Below are 18,444 nucleotides of genomic sequence, written 5' to 3'. Positions count from 1 at the left end.
TTGGAAAACACAATGCCCTCAAAAATAAATCCCTGGATGGACTGTGCTCGGGGTTTCACCTGCCAAATCAGTTCTGTATTATTCACAGAAATTATTTTAACAGTTTTAGAGTGTTTTCTATCCAATACTACCATGCATATGCATATCCTAGCTTCTGGGCCTGAGTAACAGGCAGTTTACTTTGGGCATGCTTTTCATCCAGATGTGAAAATACTTCCCCTAGCCCAAAGAGGTTTTAATAATGCCCCTTTATGAATGTTTACATATCTCACATTACTCATCTCATATACTGTATCCTTCATTATCTATTCTTTACTATCTATTGCATCTTAGCTGCTCTGTCACTGCTAATCCATATATTTTATACTTATTTTATACTTATATATTCTCATCCCATTCCTTTACTAGATTGTGTGTATTAGGTTTTGTTGTGGAATTGTTACATATTACTTGTTAGATACTGCTGCACTGTTGGATCTAGAAGCAGAAGCATTTCGCTACACTCACAATAACATCTATTAACCATGTGAATGTGACCAATAAAATATGATTTGATTTAATAATAATAATAATAATAATAATAATAAATGCCATTTAGCAGACGCTTTTATCCAAAGCGACTTACAGTCATGTGTGCATACATTCTACGTATGGGTGGTCCCGGGAATCGAACCCACTACCCTGGCGTTACAAGCGCCATGCTCTACCAACTGAGCTACAGAAGGACCATTACTTTAATTGGTGAGTGCTTGAAGCAATTATCAGATTAGTTATTTTTTTGCAACAGCTACAACTATTTTGTAAAGATTGGCTGTTTATTTTAATGTGGGATGTGAACACATGTAATTATTCAAAGTCTTGGTACATAGACTTCTGCCAAAAACCCCCCAGAAAAGATGGGTAATGTTCAGAGGAGTTTTACTTCAGGCTTTTCATTGTAACAATGAATGAGCTTAGCTGACACATTCTATGTAGATAAGCATTCAACAGCAAAAAATTGGAAATGCATAGAGGTCTTTGCCTGTAGGAGAGGTAACCAGTGAGTACTGGATTGTCCACCTAACCTATAGTAATAGTTTAATGCATGCTTATATTTGTCCTATTTCACACGTGTGAATTGGAAATGTGATTTTTGCATATCCCAACTCTCCGTGAGTCACACTCAGTGTGGGGTCATAACCAGGGTCTGCCATTATCACTGGAGCAATTAGAGTTAAATGGCTTACAGAGAGATTGTTCACCTTGTTGGCTCAGGGATTCAAACTAGCAACCTTTCAGTTTCTGGTCCAATGTTCTAACCTCTGGGCTACTTGCCACCCTACACTGACTACACTGTTATTACCAACTAAAGTTTATTTTGTTTACCAAGCCTTTTACATATATTTGACATGTACTGTATATTTTGCTTTGTGGACGTATTGGGATTTGGGATTCTCCCACCATCAGCTGCGGGCAAGAGCCTTGGCATTTTCAACGTAAATGCAATGTGGCTGCATGGGTGTGCACTTAGCACAGGAGGATTCTGCTCTTTGACCGGCTGGATGCTCAGAAGGATTGGATGGAGCTGATTACCTGGGAGCTGCATGTGAGAGCTATACAACCAGCTAATGTTTGTGTGACCTTTTGTGACAGTGTCAAGTGAAACTGAAAGAGGCCGTTGGGATGCATCTCCCACACGACCGTGGGCTTGTTGTGTGCGTGTGGACCGCACATGATCCTTGTAGACTTTGATAGTTTTGGAGAAAAAGGACATTGAGTTCATTAAAGAAAAAACATCTAGATTAAATATATTTATTTTGCACTGTTGGTTTATTGGCTATTGACATTTTCTGCCAGTGGCACATTTTTGTTATATGTGTGGAGGTTATAAAAAAGTCTCAGGTAATGTTAGATGTGTCAGAATTTCTGTTTTATTTTTTATAAAATGTATCTTGTAAATATGCATATGCTATTCAGGTATTTAGGCCCCTACAAGCAGTGTATTTTATGTTAGAGAAACAAGGATGTTTCTTAGTGAGAGGAGAATAAAGACTTGTTTTGTATAGCTCCTGTGTGCTGCCTTTGTCTAATCTTAATTGTCCTTGACGCTCCACTCTCCAAACCCTTTAAACGGCACACGTTACAATTATATTGGGAAAAGGCCAAAAGCAGTAGCCTGCCCAGAAATGACAGAATAAATATTGAGGATACCAATAATTCAGCTCTATATTCCAGGATGAAATTGCGGTGTGGAAATTGTGGGGTAAAAACAGTAACCGTGGGGTTTTATTTATTTCACCTTTATTTAACCAGGTAGGCTAGTTGAGAACAAGTTCTCATTTGCAACTGTGACCTGGCCAAGATAAAGCATAGCAGTGTGAGCAGACAACACAGAGTTACACATGGACTAAACAATTAACAAGTCAATAACACCGTAGAAAAAAAGGGGGGAGTCTATATACAATGTGTGCAAAAGGCATGAGGAGGTAGGCGAATAATTACATTTTTGCAGATTAACACTGGAGTGATAAATGATCAGATGGTCATGTACAGGTAGAGATATTGGTGTGCAAAAGAGCAGAAAAGTAAATAAATAAAAACAAGGGGACCTCCTCCGGAATTTTATTTGAAATTTTAAAACACATTTCCTGCAATTCTGTCCAGTTTGACATGACATATTATGATTCTTCAGGGGTATTTCGAGGGGTATCTGGAGGGGTGTTTTGAAAACACAGTATAAGTGGATGGAAAAAAATGGGATGTCCCCCAACATTGTCAGAGACAATGACTAACACCTGCCTCTGATTGAGAACCATATCAGGCCAGACATAGAAAAAGTCAAACAAGACATCCAACATAGAATGCCCACTCAGATCACACCCTGACCAACCAAAGCATAGAAACATACAAAGCAAACTATGGTCAGGGTGTGACAGTGTCGTGACGTTGTAGTAGTTAATGTGATGCCTGCTGCTCATCGAATGATTAACAGTTTATAATTGCATGATTAAATGAATCAGGCAATTATTAACTCATTAACCTGGGGCACCAAATTAACTATTTACATTTACATTTACATTTAAGTCATTTAGCAGACGCTCTTGTCCAGAGCGACTTACAAATTGGTGCATACACCTTATGACAACCAGTGGAACAGCCACTTGCATCTAAATCTTGTTGGGGGAGAAGGATTACCTACCCTTACTTACCCTATCCTAGGTATTCCTTGAAGAGGTGGGGTTTCAGGTGTCTCCGGAAGGTGGTGATTGACTCCGCTGTCCTGGCGTCGTGAGGGAGTTTGTTCCACCATTGGGGGCCAGAGCAGCGAACAGTTTTGACTGGGCTGAGCGGGAACTGTACTTCCTCAGTGGTAGGGAGGCGAGCAGGCCAGAGGTGGATGAACGCAGTGCCCTTGTTTGGGTGTAGGGCCTGATCAGAGCCTGGAGGTACTGAGGTGCCGTTCCCCTCACAGCTCCGTAGGCGAGCACCATGGTCTTGTAGCGGATGCGAGCTTCAACTGGAAGCCAGTGGAGAGAGCGGAGGAGCGGGGTGACGTGAGAGAACTTGGGAAGGTTGAACACCAGACGGGCTGCGGCGTTCTGGATGAGTTGTAGGGGTTTAATGGCACAGGCAGGGAGCCCAGCCAACAGCGAGTTGCAGTAATCAAGACGGGAGATGACAAGTGCCTGGATTAGGACCTGCGCCGCTTCCTGTGTGAGGCAGGGTCGTACTCTGCGGATGTTGTAGAGCATGAACCTACAGGAACGGGACACCGCCTTGATGTTAGTTGAGAACGTCAGTGTGTTGTCCAGGATCACGCCAAGGTTCTTAGCGCTCTGGGAGGAGGACACAATGGAGTTGTCAACCGTGATGGCGAGATCATGGAACGGGCAGTCCTTCCCCGGGAGGAAGAGGAGCTCCGTCTTGCTGAGGTTCAGCTTGAGGTGGTGATCCGTCATCCACACTGATATGTCTGCCAGACATGCAGAGATGCGATTCGCCACCTGGTCATCAGAAGGGGGAAAGGAGAAGATTAATTGTGTGTCGTCTGCATAGCAATGATAGGAGAGACCATGTGAGGTTATGACAGAGCCAAGTGACTTGGTGTATAGCGAGAATAAGAGAGGGCCTAGAACAGAGCCCTGGGGGACACCAGTGGTGAGAGCGCGTGGTGAGGAGACAGATTCTCGCCACGCCACCTGGTAGGAGCGACCTGTCAGGTAGGACGCAATCCAAGCGTGGGCCGCGCCGGAGATGCCCAACTCGGAGAGGGTGGAGAGGAGGATCTGATGGTTCACAGTGTCGAAGGCAGCCGATAGGTCTAGAAGGATGAGAGCAGAGGAGAGAGAGTTAGCTTTAGCAGTGCGGAGCGCCTCCGTGATACAGAGAAGAGCAGTCTCAGTTGAATGACTAGTCTTGAAACCTGACTGGTTTGGATCAAGAAGGTCATTCTGAGAGAGATAGCGGTAGAGCTGGCCAAGGACGGCACGCTCAAGAGTTTTGGAGAGAAAAGAGAGAAGGGATACTGGTCTGTAGTTGTTGACATCGGAGGGATCGAGTGTAGGTTTTTTCAGAAGGGGTGCAACTCTCGCTCTCTTGAAGACGGGAGGGACGTAGCCAGCGGTCAGGGATGAGTTGATGAGCGAGGTGAGGTAAGGGAGAAGGTCTCCGGAAATGGTCTGGAGAAGAGAGGAGGGGATAGGGTCAAGCGGGCAGGTTGTTGGGCGGCCGGCCGTCACAAGACGCGAGATTTCATCTGGAGAGAGAGGGGAGAAAGAGGTCAGAGCATAGGGTAGGGCAGTGTGAGCAGAACCAGCGGTGTCGTTTGACTTAGCAAACGAGGATCGGATGTCATCGACCTTCTTTTCAAAATGGTTGACGAAGTCATCTGCAGAGAGGGAGGAGGGAGGGGGGAGGATTCAGGAGGGAGGAGAAGGTGGCAAAGAGCTTCCTAGGGTTAGAGGCAGATGCTTGGAACTTAGAATGGTAGAAAGTGGCTTTAGCAGCAGAGACAGAGGAGGAAAATGTAGAGAGGAGGGAGTGAAAGGATGCCAGGTCCGCAGGGAGGCGAGTTTTCCTCCATTTCCGCTCGGCTGCCCGGAGCCCTGTTCTGTGAGCTCGCAATGAGTCGTCGAGCCACGGAGCGGGAGGGGAGGACCGAGCCGGCCTGGAGGATAGGGGACATAGGGAGTCAAAGGATGCAGTAAGGGAGGAGAGGAGGGTTGAGGAGGCAGAATCAGGAGATAGGTTGGAGAAAGTTTGAGCAGAGGGAAGAGAAGATAGGATGGAAGAGGAGAGAGTAGCGGGGAGAGAGAGCGAAGGTTGGGACGGCGCGATACCATCCGAGTAGGGGCAGTGTGGGAAGTGTTGGATGAGAGCGAGAGGGAAAAGGATACAAGGTAGTGGTCGGAGACTTGGAGGGGAGTTGCAATGAGGTTAGTGGAAGAACAGCATCTAGTAAAGATGAGGTCAAGCGTATTGCCTGCCTTGTGAGTAGGGGGGGAAGGTGAGAGGGTGAGGTCAAAAGAGGAGAGGAGTGGAAAGAAGGAGGCAGAGAGGAATGAGTCAAAGGTAGACGTGGGGAGGTTAAAGTCGCCCAGAACTGTGAGAGGTGAGCCGTCCTCAGGAAAGGAGCTTATCAAGGCATCAAGCTCATTGATGAACTCTCCAAGGGAACCTGGAGGGCGATAAATGATAAGGATGTTAAGCTTGAAAGGGCTGGTAACTGTGACAGCATGGAATTCAAAGGAGGCAATAGACAGATGGGTAAGGGGAGAAAGAGAGAAAGACCACTTGGGAGAGATGAGGATCCCGGTGCCACCACCCCGCTGACCAGAAGCTCTCGGGGTGTGCGAGAACACGTGGGCGGACGAGGAGAGAGCAGTAGGAGTAGCAGTGTTATCTGTGGTGATCCATGTTTCCGTCAGTGCCAAGAAGTCAAGGGACTGGAGGGAGGCATAGGCTGAGATGAACTCTGCCTTGTTGGCCGCAGATTGGCAGTTCCAGAGGCTACCGGAGACCTGGAACTCCACGTGGGTCGTACGCGCTGGGACCACCAGGTTAGGGTGGTCGCGGCCACGCGGTGTGGAGCGTTTGTATGGTCTGTGCAGAGAGGAGAGAACAGGGATAGACAGACACATAGTTGACAGGCTACAGAAAAGGCTACGCTAATGCAAGGAAATTGGAATGACAAGCGGACTACACGTCTCGAATGTTCAGAAAGTTAGGCTTACGTAGCAAGAATCTTATTGACTAAAATGATTAAAATGATACAGTACTGCTAAAGTAGGCTAGCTGGCAGTAGCTGCGTTGTTGACACTACACTAATCAAGTCGTTCCGTTGAGTGTAATAATTTCTACAGTGCTGCTATTCGGGGCTAGCTGGCTAGCTAGCAGTGTTGTTTACGTTACGTTGAGTTAAAAGAACGACAATAGCTGGCTAGCGAACCTCAGTGAATTAAGATAATCACTCCAAGGCTACACACACTAAACTACACAATTATCTTGGAAACAAAGACAGCTATGTAGCTAGCTAACACTGAACTAATCAAGTCGTACAGTTGAGTGAATAGCACTACAGTGATGCTAATCTGTGTGCGTTAGCTAGCGTTGCTAGCTCCTGGGCGAATAGCAGTGAAGGCTACGTTAGGGCGACGAAATACGAAATACGATAATTATGCAATTATCACTGATACAAGGACGGCTATGTAGCTAGCTAAGAAGAATGGCTAAGATTATGTAGCTAGCTAACAGTAAACTAATCAAGTCGTACAGTTGAGTGAATAGCACTACAGTGATGCTAATCTGTGTGCGTTAGCTAGCGTTAGCTAGCTCCTGGGCGAATAGCAGTGAAGGCTACGTTAGGGCGACGAAATACGATAATTATGCAATTATCTCTGATACAAGGACGGCTATGTAGCTAGCTAAGAAGAATTGCTAAGATTAGACAAATCAACCGTTGTACTATAATGAAATGTAATGAAAAAGTTATACAACCTGCAGAGCGAAGTGCGAATGCGACCGCTCGCTCCAACCGGAACCGGAAACTATAATAAATAATAATAATAATTATTATTATATTATATTAAATTAACTCAAAGAATATCAGAATATCGATTTTACAACAGTCACTAATTAATCAAGTTCCTCTACAGTCTCATTCTGAACGTCGCATAATCCGGGAATCTGCACAAACCCGAGTCCCACCAATGAGTTCGTACCAGACCAATTTTAGTTGATTATTTATTTATTAGAAAGCTAAAATGATACACAAAAACACAGTCTAGGCTATTGGTTAGAACTTAGTATAATGGGCCAACACACTCTGACATGTGTTACCCAAAATGGGGATTCAAAAGAGAGAGAAAAGGAGAATGTACCCAAGAGAAATATACATTTGGGTGCATTTGTCAGCTATGCTTATTTGAACCCTATCCTTGCCCCGAACTGCCGTTCTTATGGGTCAGAATACAATGATGTAATTACGTGTTGAAGGTCTCTGCCGTGGGTCTCTGTATGGACCGTTTTGTCTTCTCGGATGGCAAACTTCTCTGGTGCAACTCTCTGGTTGTCTTCACGATGTCGGTGTCCTTTTTGCTTAGTGGTCTGATTCCTCGCCCTTGTTCTGAAAGGGGTCTTCTGAGGACAGCCAGCCCTGAAACTCAAAAACACTCAGGGCTCACAGCGTAGGAATGAAAACAGTGTACATACACGCTTCGATGGGGAGTGGAGACCTGGTGATCTGTTCTAAATTCACCATCTTAGACGCAGCTACTCATCCGTAGCATGGATAGAATAATGTTCCTTTGTCTTCAACCTCGTGTTGCGTTTTGGGTTCGTTGACTAATCAGACCTTGGCTGCAGCTCGGGTCACTTAGTCATATATGTTCATTCTTAACTCACATGCCTTATACCCTCGGCTTGGATGTGGGCGGTTCCTCGCCTTTAGGGCAATTCTCTGGGCGTACCACGTTATAAGGCACGGTCTAGATTTGACTCATATCCAATTTAGACAACTAACTTCACATTTCATCTTTACAAAAACATTCTCTTTGATTTGGACATTTTCCACCCAAGGTATAATGTATAAACATCGCTACAACTTCCCGGTTCGGGAGAGACGAAGGTTGAGAGTCATGCATCCTCCATATGAGATGAGTAATATAGGACATGTAGACATTATTAAAGTGGCGTTATTTAAAGTGTCTAGTGATACCTTTATGAAATCCATTTATTAAATGTATTAAAAGACTCAAGCTACAGTGCACCAGTAAAGCATTCAGACCCCTTCCCCTTTTCCACATTTTGTTACACTACACCCTTCTTCTAAAATATTTTTTTCATAATCAATCTGCCCACAATACCCCATAATGACAAAGCAAAAACAGTTTTTTATAAATATTTGCTAATTTATAAAAAGAAAAAAAAAATATATACCTAATTTAAGTATTCAGAACAATTGCTATGATGACATTGAGCTCAGGTGCATCTTGTTTCCATTGATCATCCTTGAGATGTTTCTAAAACTTGATTGGAGTCCACCTGTGATAAATTTGATTGATTGGACATGATTTGGAAAGGCACACACCTGTCTATGTAAGGTCCCACAAATAATTGTCTGTAGAGCTCCGAGACAGGATTGTGTGGGGGAACAGATCTGGGGAAAGGTACCAAAACATTTCTGCAGCATTTAAGGTCCCCAAGAACACAGTGACCTCCATAATTCTTAAATGGAAGAAGTTTGGAACCACCAAGAATCTTCCTAGAGCTGGCCAAACTGAGCAATCGGGGGAAAGGGGCCTTGGTCAGGGACCCGATGGTCACTCTGACAGAGCTCCGGAGTTCCTCTGTGGAGCTGGGAGAACCTTCCAGAAGGACAACCATCTCTAAAACACACCACTAAATCAGGCCTTTTATCTTAAAATTGTCAGATGGAAGTTTGACAAAAGTTACCTAAAGGACTATCAGACCATGAGAAACAAGATTCTCTGGTCTGATGAAACCAAGACTGAACTCTTTGGCTTGAATGCCAAGCGTCACGTCTGAAAGAAACCTGGCACTATCCCTACGGTGAAGCATGGTGGTGGATTGAGGGAAAGATGAACGGAGCAAAATACAGAGAGATCCTTGATGAAAACCTAGTCCAGAGCGCTCAAGACCTCAGACTGGGGCGAAGGTTCACCTGCCAGCAGGACAACGTCCCTAACCACACAGCCAAGACAACGCATGAGTGGCTTCGGGACAAGTCTCTGTGTGTTCTTGAGTGGCCCGGACTTGAACCCGATCGAACATTTCTGGATAGAGCTGAAAATATATGTGCAGCGAAGCTCCCCATCCAAACTAACAGAGCTTGTGAGGATCTGGAGAGAAGATTGGGAGAAACTCTCCAAATACAGGGTCGGAATACTTATGTAAAGTTGCTATTTCTGTTTTGTTTTTTTAAATAAATGTTATACATTTATAAAAACCTGTTTTTGCTTTGTCATTATGGGGATAAGGCTGTAATGTAACAAAATGTGGAAAAAGTCAAGGGGTCTAAATTCGAATGCACCAGCTTAGCTTAGGCCTAATTATGCAACAATTTGGATCAGTTAAGGGTCTATTTTCAACATTTTATATGGTTAAGAAAGGTACAATAACAGGCTACTCATATGGTGTATTGTGATCACACCGCCATGCACGCTCTCTCTCCTTTCAAGCTCCCAAACGGGTGTAGTCATCACGAAAACTGTTTATAACTGAAGCAAAACTCCAGTTTCTATTGGACAAATTCAGGTAGGTCCCTCCCCGTTTCATTCCGTTTGCTTCCGTTTCAGAACCCTTTTGCAACAGAATTGGAGTATACCTCTTACACTCAATAACTGGTTGTGCCGCCTTTAGCTGCAATGACTCCAACCAAACGCTTCCTGTAGATGTTGATCAGTCGCTTGCGTCGCTGTAGAGGACTTTTGGCCCACTCTTCCATGCAGAACTGCTGTAACTTAGCGACATTTGAGGGTTTTCGAGCATAAACTGCTTGTTTCAAGTCCTGCGCCACATCTAATTTGGGATTAGTTCTGGATTTGACTAGGCCATTCCAAAACTTCTAATTTGTTGCTTTTTAGCCATTTTCATGTTAACTTCATTGTGTTTTGGATCATTGTCTTGCTGCATGACCCAGCTGTGCTTCAGCTTCAACTCTGACTGATGGCTTGGCATTCTCCTGTAGAATTCTCTGATACAGAGCAGAATTCATGGTTCCTTCTATTAAGGCAAGTTGTCCAGGTCTTGAGGCAGAAAAGCATCCCCAAACCAATACACTACCATGACCATGCTTGTCTGTTGGTGTGAGGTTCTTACTGTGGAATGCAGTGTTTGGTTTTCGCCAGGCATAAGTGTCGTCCAAAAAGTTATACTTTTATACTCTTTTTTTATACTTCACCTTCCAGGTGATTTTTGGCAATCTTGAGTCAACTTTGTGGATGACATGGGTCCCACATTTACAGAATTGAGCATGTATGTCTCAGATGAGGAGTGAATGGTTGTTTCATGTCTCTCGGGAAAAATATGTTTGTCAGACTCCTGAGCCTACAGTTGAAGTTGGACGTTTACATACACCTTACCCAAATACATTTAAACTCAGTTTTTCACAATTCCTGACATTTAATGCTGGTAAAAATGTCCTATCTTAGTTCAGTTAGGATCACCACTTTATTTTAAGAATGTGAAATGTCGGTATTATAGTAGAGAGAATGCTTTATTTCAGCTTTTATTTCTTTCATCACATTCCCAGTGGGTCAGAAGTTTACATACACTCCATTAGTATTTGGTAGAATTGCCTTTAAATTGTTTAACTTGGGTCAAACGTTTCGGGTAGCTTTCCACAATAAGTTGAATGAATTTTGGCCCATTCCTCCTGACAGAGCTGGTGTAACTGAGTCAGGTTTGTAGGCCTCCTTGCTCGCACAAGATTTTTCAGTTCGGCCCAAAAATGAATAAACAATATAACAATTGTTGGAAAAATGACTTGTGTCATGCACAAAGTAGGTGTCCTAACCAACTTGCCAAAACTATATTTTGTTAACAAGTGGTTGAAAAACATGTTTGAATGACTCCAACCTAAGTGTATGTAAACTTTCGACTTCAACTGTACCTGCAGTAGACTCTACCTGTGAGGTTATTGAGGCCATACGCCAGCACCAAGCAGACCCAACTGCTCCCATGCTCTGTGTGTGGGGTGTATGATAGGACGGCCAGGACGGCCAGCAGCCTGTCATCGACCCATTGGAGACTCAGCGTGAGTACATTGATCCCCTGCTTTAGTGCTAACTGTAGTCAAATACTGCACCGCAAACATTTTGAGCAAATCACCTTGCCTCAAGACATATAGAGAGTCTGTGTAATCAGTTTGTGCTTAACCATACATTCATCTACTACTGTACAGTACCATACAGTCTATACTGCTACACATTGCAGTAACATTAAGTGATTAAATGATGTTCATCTTACTGCATTGCAGTACCTTTAACATACAGCACCTCAAAAATAATAATTCAATGCATATTGATGCTGTGCAATACATGGAAAGTGGTCAATTAACTCATATTGTCACTGTGAGGGTTTGCTGTTTGTTTGATTATCTGTAGCTGTGTGGATGAGTCTGAGAATTACTCCTGGGCTAGGGCCAGCTCTTCATAGAGCCAGTTCTAGTAGGCTGAGCCAGGTCTAGTAGGCTGAGCCAGGTCTAGTAGGCTGAGCCAGGTCTAGTAGGCTGAGCCAGGTCTAGTAGGCTGAGCCAGTTCTAGTAGGCTGAGCCAGTTCTAGTAGGCTGAGCCAGGTCTAGCAGGCTGAGCCAGGTCTAGTAGGCTGAGCCAGGTCTAGTAGGCTGAGCCAGGTCTAGTAGGCTGAGCCAGGTCTAGTAGGCTGAGCCAGGTCTAGTAGGCTGAGCCAGGTCTAGTAGGCTGAGCCAGTTCTAGTAGGCTGAGCCAGGTCTAGTAGGCTGAGCCAGGTCTAGTAGGCTGAGCCAGGTCTAGTAGGCTGAGCCAGGTCTAGCAGACTTGAACTGTTTCTACTTTCTACACTTTTATGGGCATAACCAACAAAAGTAAAATCTTCACAACATGTGACATTGATATCAATACATTGCAGTAAATTGGGAAAAGAAGAACGTCAACCAAATGATGTTTATGTTAATACACTGTAGTAAATACACCCCTATCTCTTTCTCTCCCCCCCCTCTCTCACTCCGTTCTCTCTCCCTCTCTGTGCCTCCCTCCTTCTCTCTCAACCTCCTATTTATCCCCCTTCACTTCTATCTCTCTTCTATTAATTATTTTCCTCTCTCCCCTCTCTTTGCCTATCCCCTTCTCTCTAACACTCCTTCAATCTCTCCCTTCTCATGCTCTCCCTCCTCCCCCATTCCATCCATCTCTCTCTCGCTCTCTCTCTCACCTCCACCTCTCTTTCCTCTCTCCCACCTCCACAGACTGGATATTGATGCATAGAAGTCAATGCATTGCATTCAATGTAAAAATATATGCGAGAAGGATATTAACTTACAGCTTTGTGACTAATACATTGCATTCACAGCAAAAAAGTTGGTGATAAAGCTGGAATAGGTAAATTGGTGAAAGACCAGGGCAGATGGACAGACAGACTTACAGACACTGAAATCTGTGGTAGTATTCTGGTTTCCTTTCAAAACAAATTGGAGGCTATCGACCAACAGCTGCAACAGTCTCACCAATCATCTGACCCCCCCCCCATGACTGCCTGACTCACCACCTGAGAACAGACTTAATGTCTTCTCCCTTGTCAATTAAATCACCATCACTGAACTATTTTTCTAAGTCCATAACCACAACCTGCTGCTCCCTTTACCAGATGCTTACAGTTTCTCAGTCGCTTTTGTGCATTTCTTAGATCAAAAGTGCAATTCTTGATCCTACTTGTACAAATTCCAAATCATCTAGTCACTTGTGCACATCATTAAAGCAATTTCTTATTCATTTGAACTAATTGCAATTGATAATGTACAAGTGACAGCTTTTTTCCACATTATCAATTGCTCATGTCATGTTGATCAAAATATAGTAGATGGTTCTCTGTTGAATAGTCTTACCCCTCAAAACATCTAGGCATTAGTTCCTTGCATAAGCCATTAGTTTAGTTTATTTTTTATTTTTACAGGGACAGTGCACATTAATCAACGTTTCAGTAAAAGTGCCGGTTTTAGCCAGCCGGCTAATTTTCAACCGCAGTCCCTGGGAAGGTTAATAAAAACAATTACAATATAGACAATAGCAACATAGAACAAGCAAGACATAGCAACATAGGACAAGCAAGACATAGCATACAGACATAGCAACATAGGACAAGCAAGACATAGCATACAGACAGAGCAACATAGGACAAGCAAGACGTAGCATACAGACAGAGCAATATAGGACAAGCAAGACATAGCATACAGACAGAGCAACATAGGACAAGCAAGACATAGCATACAGACAGAGCAACATAGGACAAGCAAGACATAGCATACAGACAGAGCAACATAGGACAAGCAAGACGTAGCATACAGACAGAGCAACATAGAACAAAAAGCAGCAAGACAAAATTCATAAAAGCAACAAAGTGTTTCCACACCTCACAAGCTACAGACAACAGACAACATGGAAAGCGGCAACACACAGCTAGGGACCATGTTAACAAATCTGATTGACCTTTAGCCATGTCTTCAAGCATTTTGTGAAAGTGTGATATGTGGTGCAGTTATGTGTGTCTGATGGCAGTGTATTCCAGACATGGGAAGCTCTCACAGAGAATGCAGATTTACTAAAGGTGCTTTTCCTTAGGGGAACTATACAGTCACCTTTCATGGCAGACCTTGTGGATCTGCTGCCATATGTCTGGGTTTTCTGTTTAACAAAAATATTGAGTGGAGGGGGAGCCAGGCCATTAAGGATCTTGAATACAAGACATGCGTCGGTGTATTGCACAAGATTTTCCCAACTCAAGAGCTCATGCTTTCTAAGGATGTGACAATGATGATGGATATTGGGCTTCCTATCAAGCACTTTGAGAGCCTGTTTGTAGACAGACTGAATAGGTTTTAATGTTGTACAGCAAGCTTGGGCCCAACTAGTCAAGCAGTATGTTAAGTGGGGGAGTATCATAGATTTGAAGTACAGTTTTGCTACCTCTGTAGTCAAACAATTTCGTATAAATCGGAAATTAGCGAGGTTGAATTTAGTTATTTGAATTACCTTTTTCACATGCTTTTTAAAAGAGAGGTTGGAATCAAGTATGATGCCAAGGTACTTAAAATCGGATACCACCTGGAGCTTCTCCCCTGACACATAGACATCTGGCTCAGTAGCATCTGTTGCCCTCTTTGTGAAGAACATGCAAACAGTTTTTTTCACATTGAGATGCAAACACGAGTCACTGAGCCACTTTGTAACCTGGACCATTACAGTAGTGAGTTCTTGTGCAGCTTGTTGTTTGCTTTTTGCATGCACATATATCACTGTATCATCTGCATACATTTGAACTTCAGACCCAGTACAGACAGAAGGCAGATCATTAATGTACAGGCTGAACAGGAGGGGCCCCAGTATTGACCCTTGGGGCACGCCCACATCATAGCTACGAGTGGGCAACAGCTCATTGCTCACTCTGACACACTGAGTTCTGCCTTCAGGGTATGATTTCATCCATCTCAAGGCATCAGGGGAAAAGTTGAACTTGGACAATTTTGTGATGAGAATCTCATGGTTAACAGTATCAAAAGCCTTCCTTAGGTCCAGAAACACAGCCCCAACAGCACCCCCTTTGTCCATCTTGGACTTCACATTTTCCAGAAGAAAGCAGTTGGCCGTTTCTGTGGAGTGTTTCGCTCTGAAGCCAAACTGCATGGAGTGTAATGTGAAGGGGCTGTTGTTGAGGTGGGCAATCAGTTGTTCTGCTACACACTTTTCAACAACCTTTGACACCACAGGTAGTATACTTATGGGCCTGTAGTTACTCACGTCAGCACGGTCGCCTGATTTAAAGATGGCCGTTAATTATGGCCGACTTCCATACCCTTGGAAACACACCGAGACCAATAGATGTGTTGGTGACCTTAGTAATGGGGCCAATGAGTGACTCTTTGTAGTTTTTAAGAAAGGTAGAGTCCATCCCAAACACATATTTGACTTTAGAGTTCTTTAGTGAGCTAATCACCTTGTTCACCTTTGACTCAGAAACGTCCCTTATGATGAAGACAGGTTGAGTGTCATTCACTAGCACTGAGCCCAAGAAACCAGTGGAGGGGTTCTGTGTCAGTACCCTGACAGAGTCAATAAAGTAGGAATTGAAGGCTATTGCTATTTCGACTGCATCCTGTGTTAGATTGTTATTCACCATGATTTCTAGTCTTTTTGCAGTGTTACTATGGTCTTTCCCTGTTAACTTTTTTAGATTCTTCCATATCAATTTAGAATTTCCCTTTGCTTCACCAATTATGTTAATAAAAAAAGTTTGCCTTGGCCTGTCTGATTTCTTTCATCACCTTATTTCTCAACATGGTAAACCTACATCTGTCATGCTCTAATTTAGATTTTAGGGCTATTTTTAGAGCATTTAGCCAAGGAAGAGTGCTCTTTTGGCCAGGTTTGGATTTGATTTTCTTTAGGAAGCCATTTATTGTAGTCTGGATTGTGGATAGAAAAACCTGACTATCAGCTTCCACGTCTGTATAGGACAAGAGATCATTCCAGTTTATTCCCTTAATTGCTTTTTCAAAATAGTTTAATTCACTCTTACATGCAAAACTGTTCAACTATTTGTCATAAACAGTCAAGCATATTTTTACACATTTCTATTAGACCTTTTGTACAAAAACGTGAATTGATGAATCGTGCAGGTGAAATTGACCCTCACTCATGAAGGAATATAAAGTGTTAATTCAACCAACAATCAACCAGTTGTCTAAATTGCTCATGAAGAATCTATTGGCAAGCATATAGAGACAGACCACAACACAGAGTTGCAATTTTCTAATAATGGATGGACCAGGAAACGAACAGGGTCAACAGCCAAGAGGAGGAAGAAGAGGAGCAAGGATGCATGGTGGAAGGCAAAACAGAGGAAGAGGCAGAAGAGGACATAGGCACATATATGATGACATAAGGGCCACTATTGTAGACCATGTTGTCAATCATGGCCTTACAATGACTGAGGCGGGTCGAAGGGTGCAGCCGAATATTCAAACATTTCGAAGAGAGAACAGATATGTCCAACAATGTACAGTGCACTGTTACTGTATATAAGCAGTATACTGTATACTTCCTACAATGCTTCATATTACAGTAGTCCACTTGTATTTCACAGCATACAGAAATATACTCTATACAGATACATACTGCACCTTACATGCACCCACCTGTATGTTTTACAGTAAAATGTGTGTTCGCATAGTTTTTGTCTATGTGAAAGTGTGCGATGCATCACTGCATTTTTCCCCACAAAGGACTGCAAGATTACCTCAAACCGGTGGCAGAGGACGCCTTTTCACACCTCAACAGGAGGAGGCTATTTGCGCCATGGTCCTAGCAAACAATGCCACGAGACTCAGGGAAATACAAACGACCATTATAGTTGACAACGATGTCTTTGAAAACATCCATACGGTTAGCATCTCAACCATCGACAGGGTGCTGCATAGAAACCAGATGAGTATGAAACAGCTGTACCGTGTACCATTCCAAAGGAATGAGGACAGAGTTAAGGAGCTACGGTACCAGTATGTACAAATAAAACATATCTATGTAACTACTTTACAGCAACATTTTATACATAGTACAGTAAGCATAAACTGCACACATTTCCATTGCTGTGGAAGGAACATGCAATATATGTACATTTTATGTCACTCGTCCTTACCAAAACAAATTCAACTGTGTGTTCTGGGATATAGCGTATAATGGAGTTGGAATCAAGTGAACCCTCTCACAACTTTGTATATGTGGATGAGGCTGGCTTCAACCTGACCAAATGCAGAAGGCGGGGTCTGAATATCATCGGTCACAGAGCTACTGTGGATTTGCCAGGCCAACGGGGAGGAAATATCACCATGTGTGCTGCTATTTCGGAGCATGGTGTCCTAACCCATATCCCCCTTATAGGGCCATACAACACCCGGCATCTACTCAACTTTTTAGAGACTCTCTACAGGGCTCTCATCCCTGATGATGAGAGGGGTCTGTTTAGAGAGGATTTGCCAAAGTACGTGGTCATTTGTGATAATATGAGTTTCCATCGATCAAACATCATAAGGCAATGGTTTGTGACCCACCCGAGGATGCTCATAGAATTCCTCACACCTTATTCACCATTCCTTAACCCAATTGAGGAGTTATTTTCAGCATGGAGGTGGATGGTGTACGATCGTCAGCCACACACACAGATGACCCTGCTGGCTGCAATGGATGCAGCATGTGAGGACATCACAGTAGACGCCTGCAGAGGATGGATAAGGCATTCCAAAAGATTCTTTCCACGTTGTATTGGAAGGGAAAATATCCGGTGTGACATGGATGAGAATAGGTGGGCCGACAGACGGGAACGTCTGGAACAGTGCTGCGGGCAAAGTTGTGCCTTAGAGGTGGTTTCCTGTGTTTCTTTCTAATTTCGTTTTTTTTCCTTTGTGCCTCTTGGGTTGTCCAGTCTCTTTCAATCAATAACCGACATACAGTAATATGTAAATAGTACTGTTGAAATGGATATATGCCATAGAAGTGCAGCCTTGTGCATTTTCAATACAGTAACTGACATCCAAACTGTAGCCTAAGTTTACATCAGGTAATACTGTCAAAGTACACAGTTACATTGACAACATGCCTAAACATTTTGACGACCTTGTTCGTGAACAATGACTCAATGACTTCTTCATTCTGATGACACTGACATGATCATTGGCATGAATATTTACTTTTGAGAGATGTACTAAGGATTTTTAGTGACTGACTAGTTTTAGAAACATATCTATTGTATATTGCAGTTTGTACAAATTGTTCTGAGAAATGCACTTATTATTTTGCACATGTTAGGGATGATGTGAAAAATGCACCAAAGCGACTGAGAAAAACTGTAATAAAGACATGCCTTCCTGTTCTCTGCCCCCTGGTGGTCAATATTGTAAATGCATCCCTCACATCTGGCCTGGACCCTGAGCTCCACACCAACGACAGACCTATCTCAAACCTCACCTTCCTCGCCAAAGTGCTTGAATGGGTTGTAGTGTGGTGGAAATGTAATACTAATTACATACTACACTGTTTAATTAGACATACTGTGCTGTTGTACTTAGATAATTGTCTATTGTTATATGTAAGTATTTTTACTGATACAAACTTATTTTGTGTGACTTAATCATAAATACAGATTTATGAGCCGCTTGGGTGCAACCGCAGTATGTGACCTCCTGTGTTCCCGGGGCCTGTT

The 18,444-nt window shown here is 43.3% G+C and overlaps 1 protein-coding gene across 1 annotated transcript; it reads right to left on the bottom strand.

Annotated features, from left to right (window-relative positions):
- Positions 1-3,307: 3,307 nt before the first annotated feature.
- Positions 3,308-6,351, bottom strand: LOC127908233 (uncharacterized). The gene is made up of 2 exons (XM_052465764.1): positions 4,179-6,351; positions 3,308-3,983 (listed from the first exon to the last, which is right to left on the bottom strand). Exon 1 carries the CDS (start codon positions 6,117-6,119, stop codon positions 4,899-4,901), a length of 1,221 nt encoding a protein of 406 aa, XP_052321724.1. The 5' UTR covers positions 6,120-6,351; the 3' UTR covers positions 3,308-3,983; positions 4,179-4,898.
- Positions 6,352-18,444: the final 12,093 nt, after the last annotated feature.

This window comes from Oncorhynchus keta, chromosome 17 (genome assembly GCF_023373465.1).
Source record: "Oncorhynchus keta strain PuntledgeMale-10-30-2019 chromosome 17, Oket_V2, whole genome shotgun sequence".
Taxonomy (NCBI): Eukaryota; Metazoa; Chordata; class Actinopteri; order Salmoniformes; family Salmonidae; genus Oncorhynchus; species Oncorhynchus keta.
Note: the sequence above shows the minus strand (reverse complement) of the source record. Positions and strands in the feature narration are given on the sequence as shown.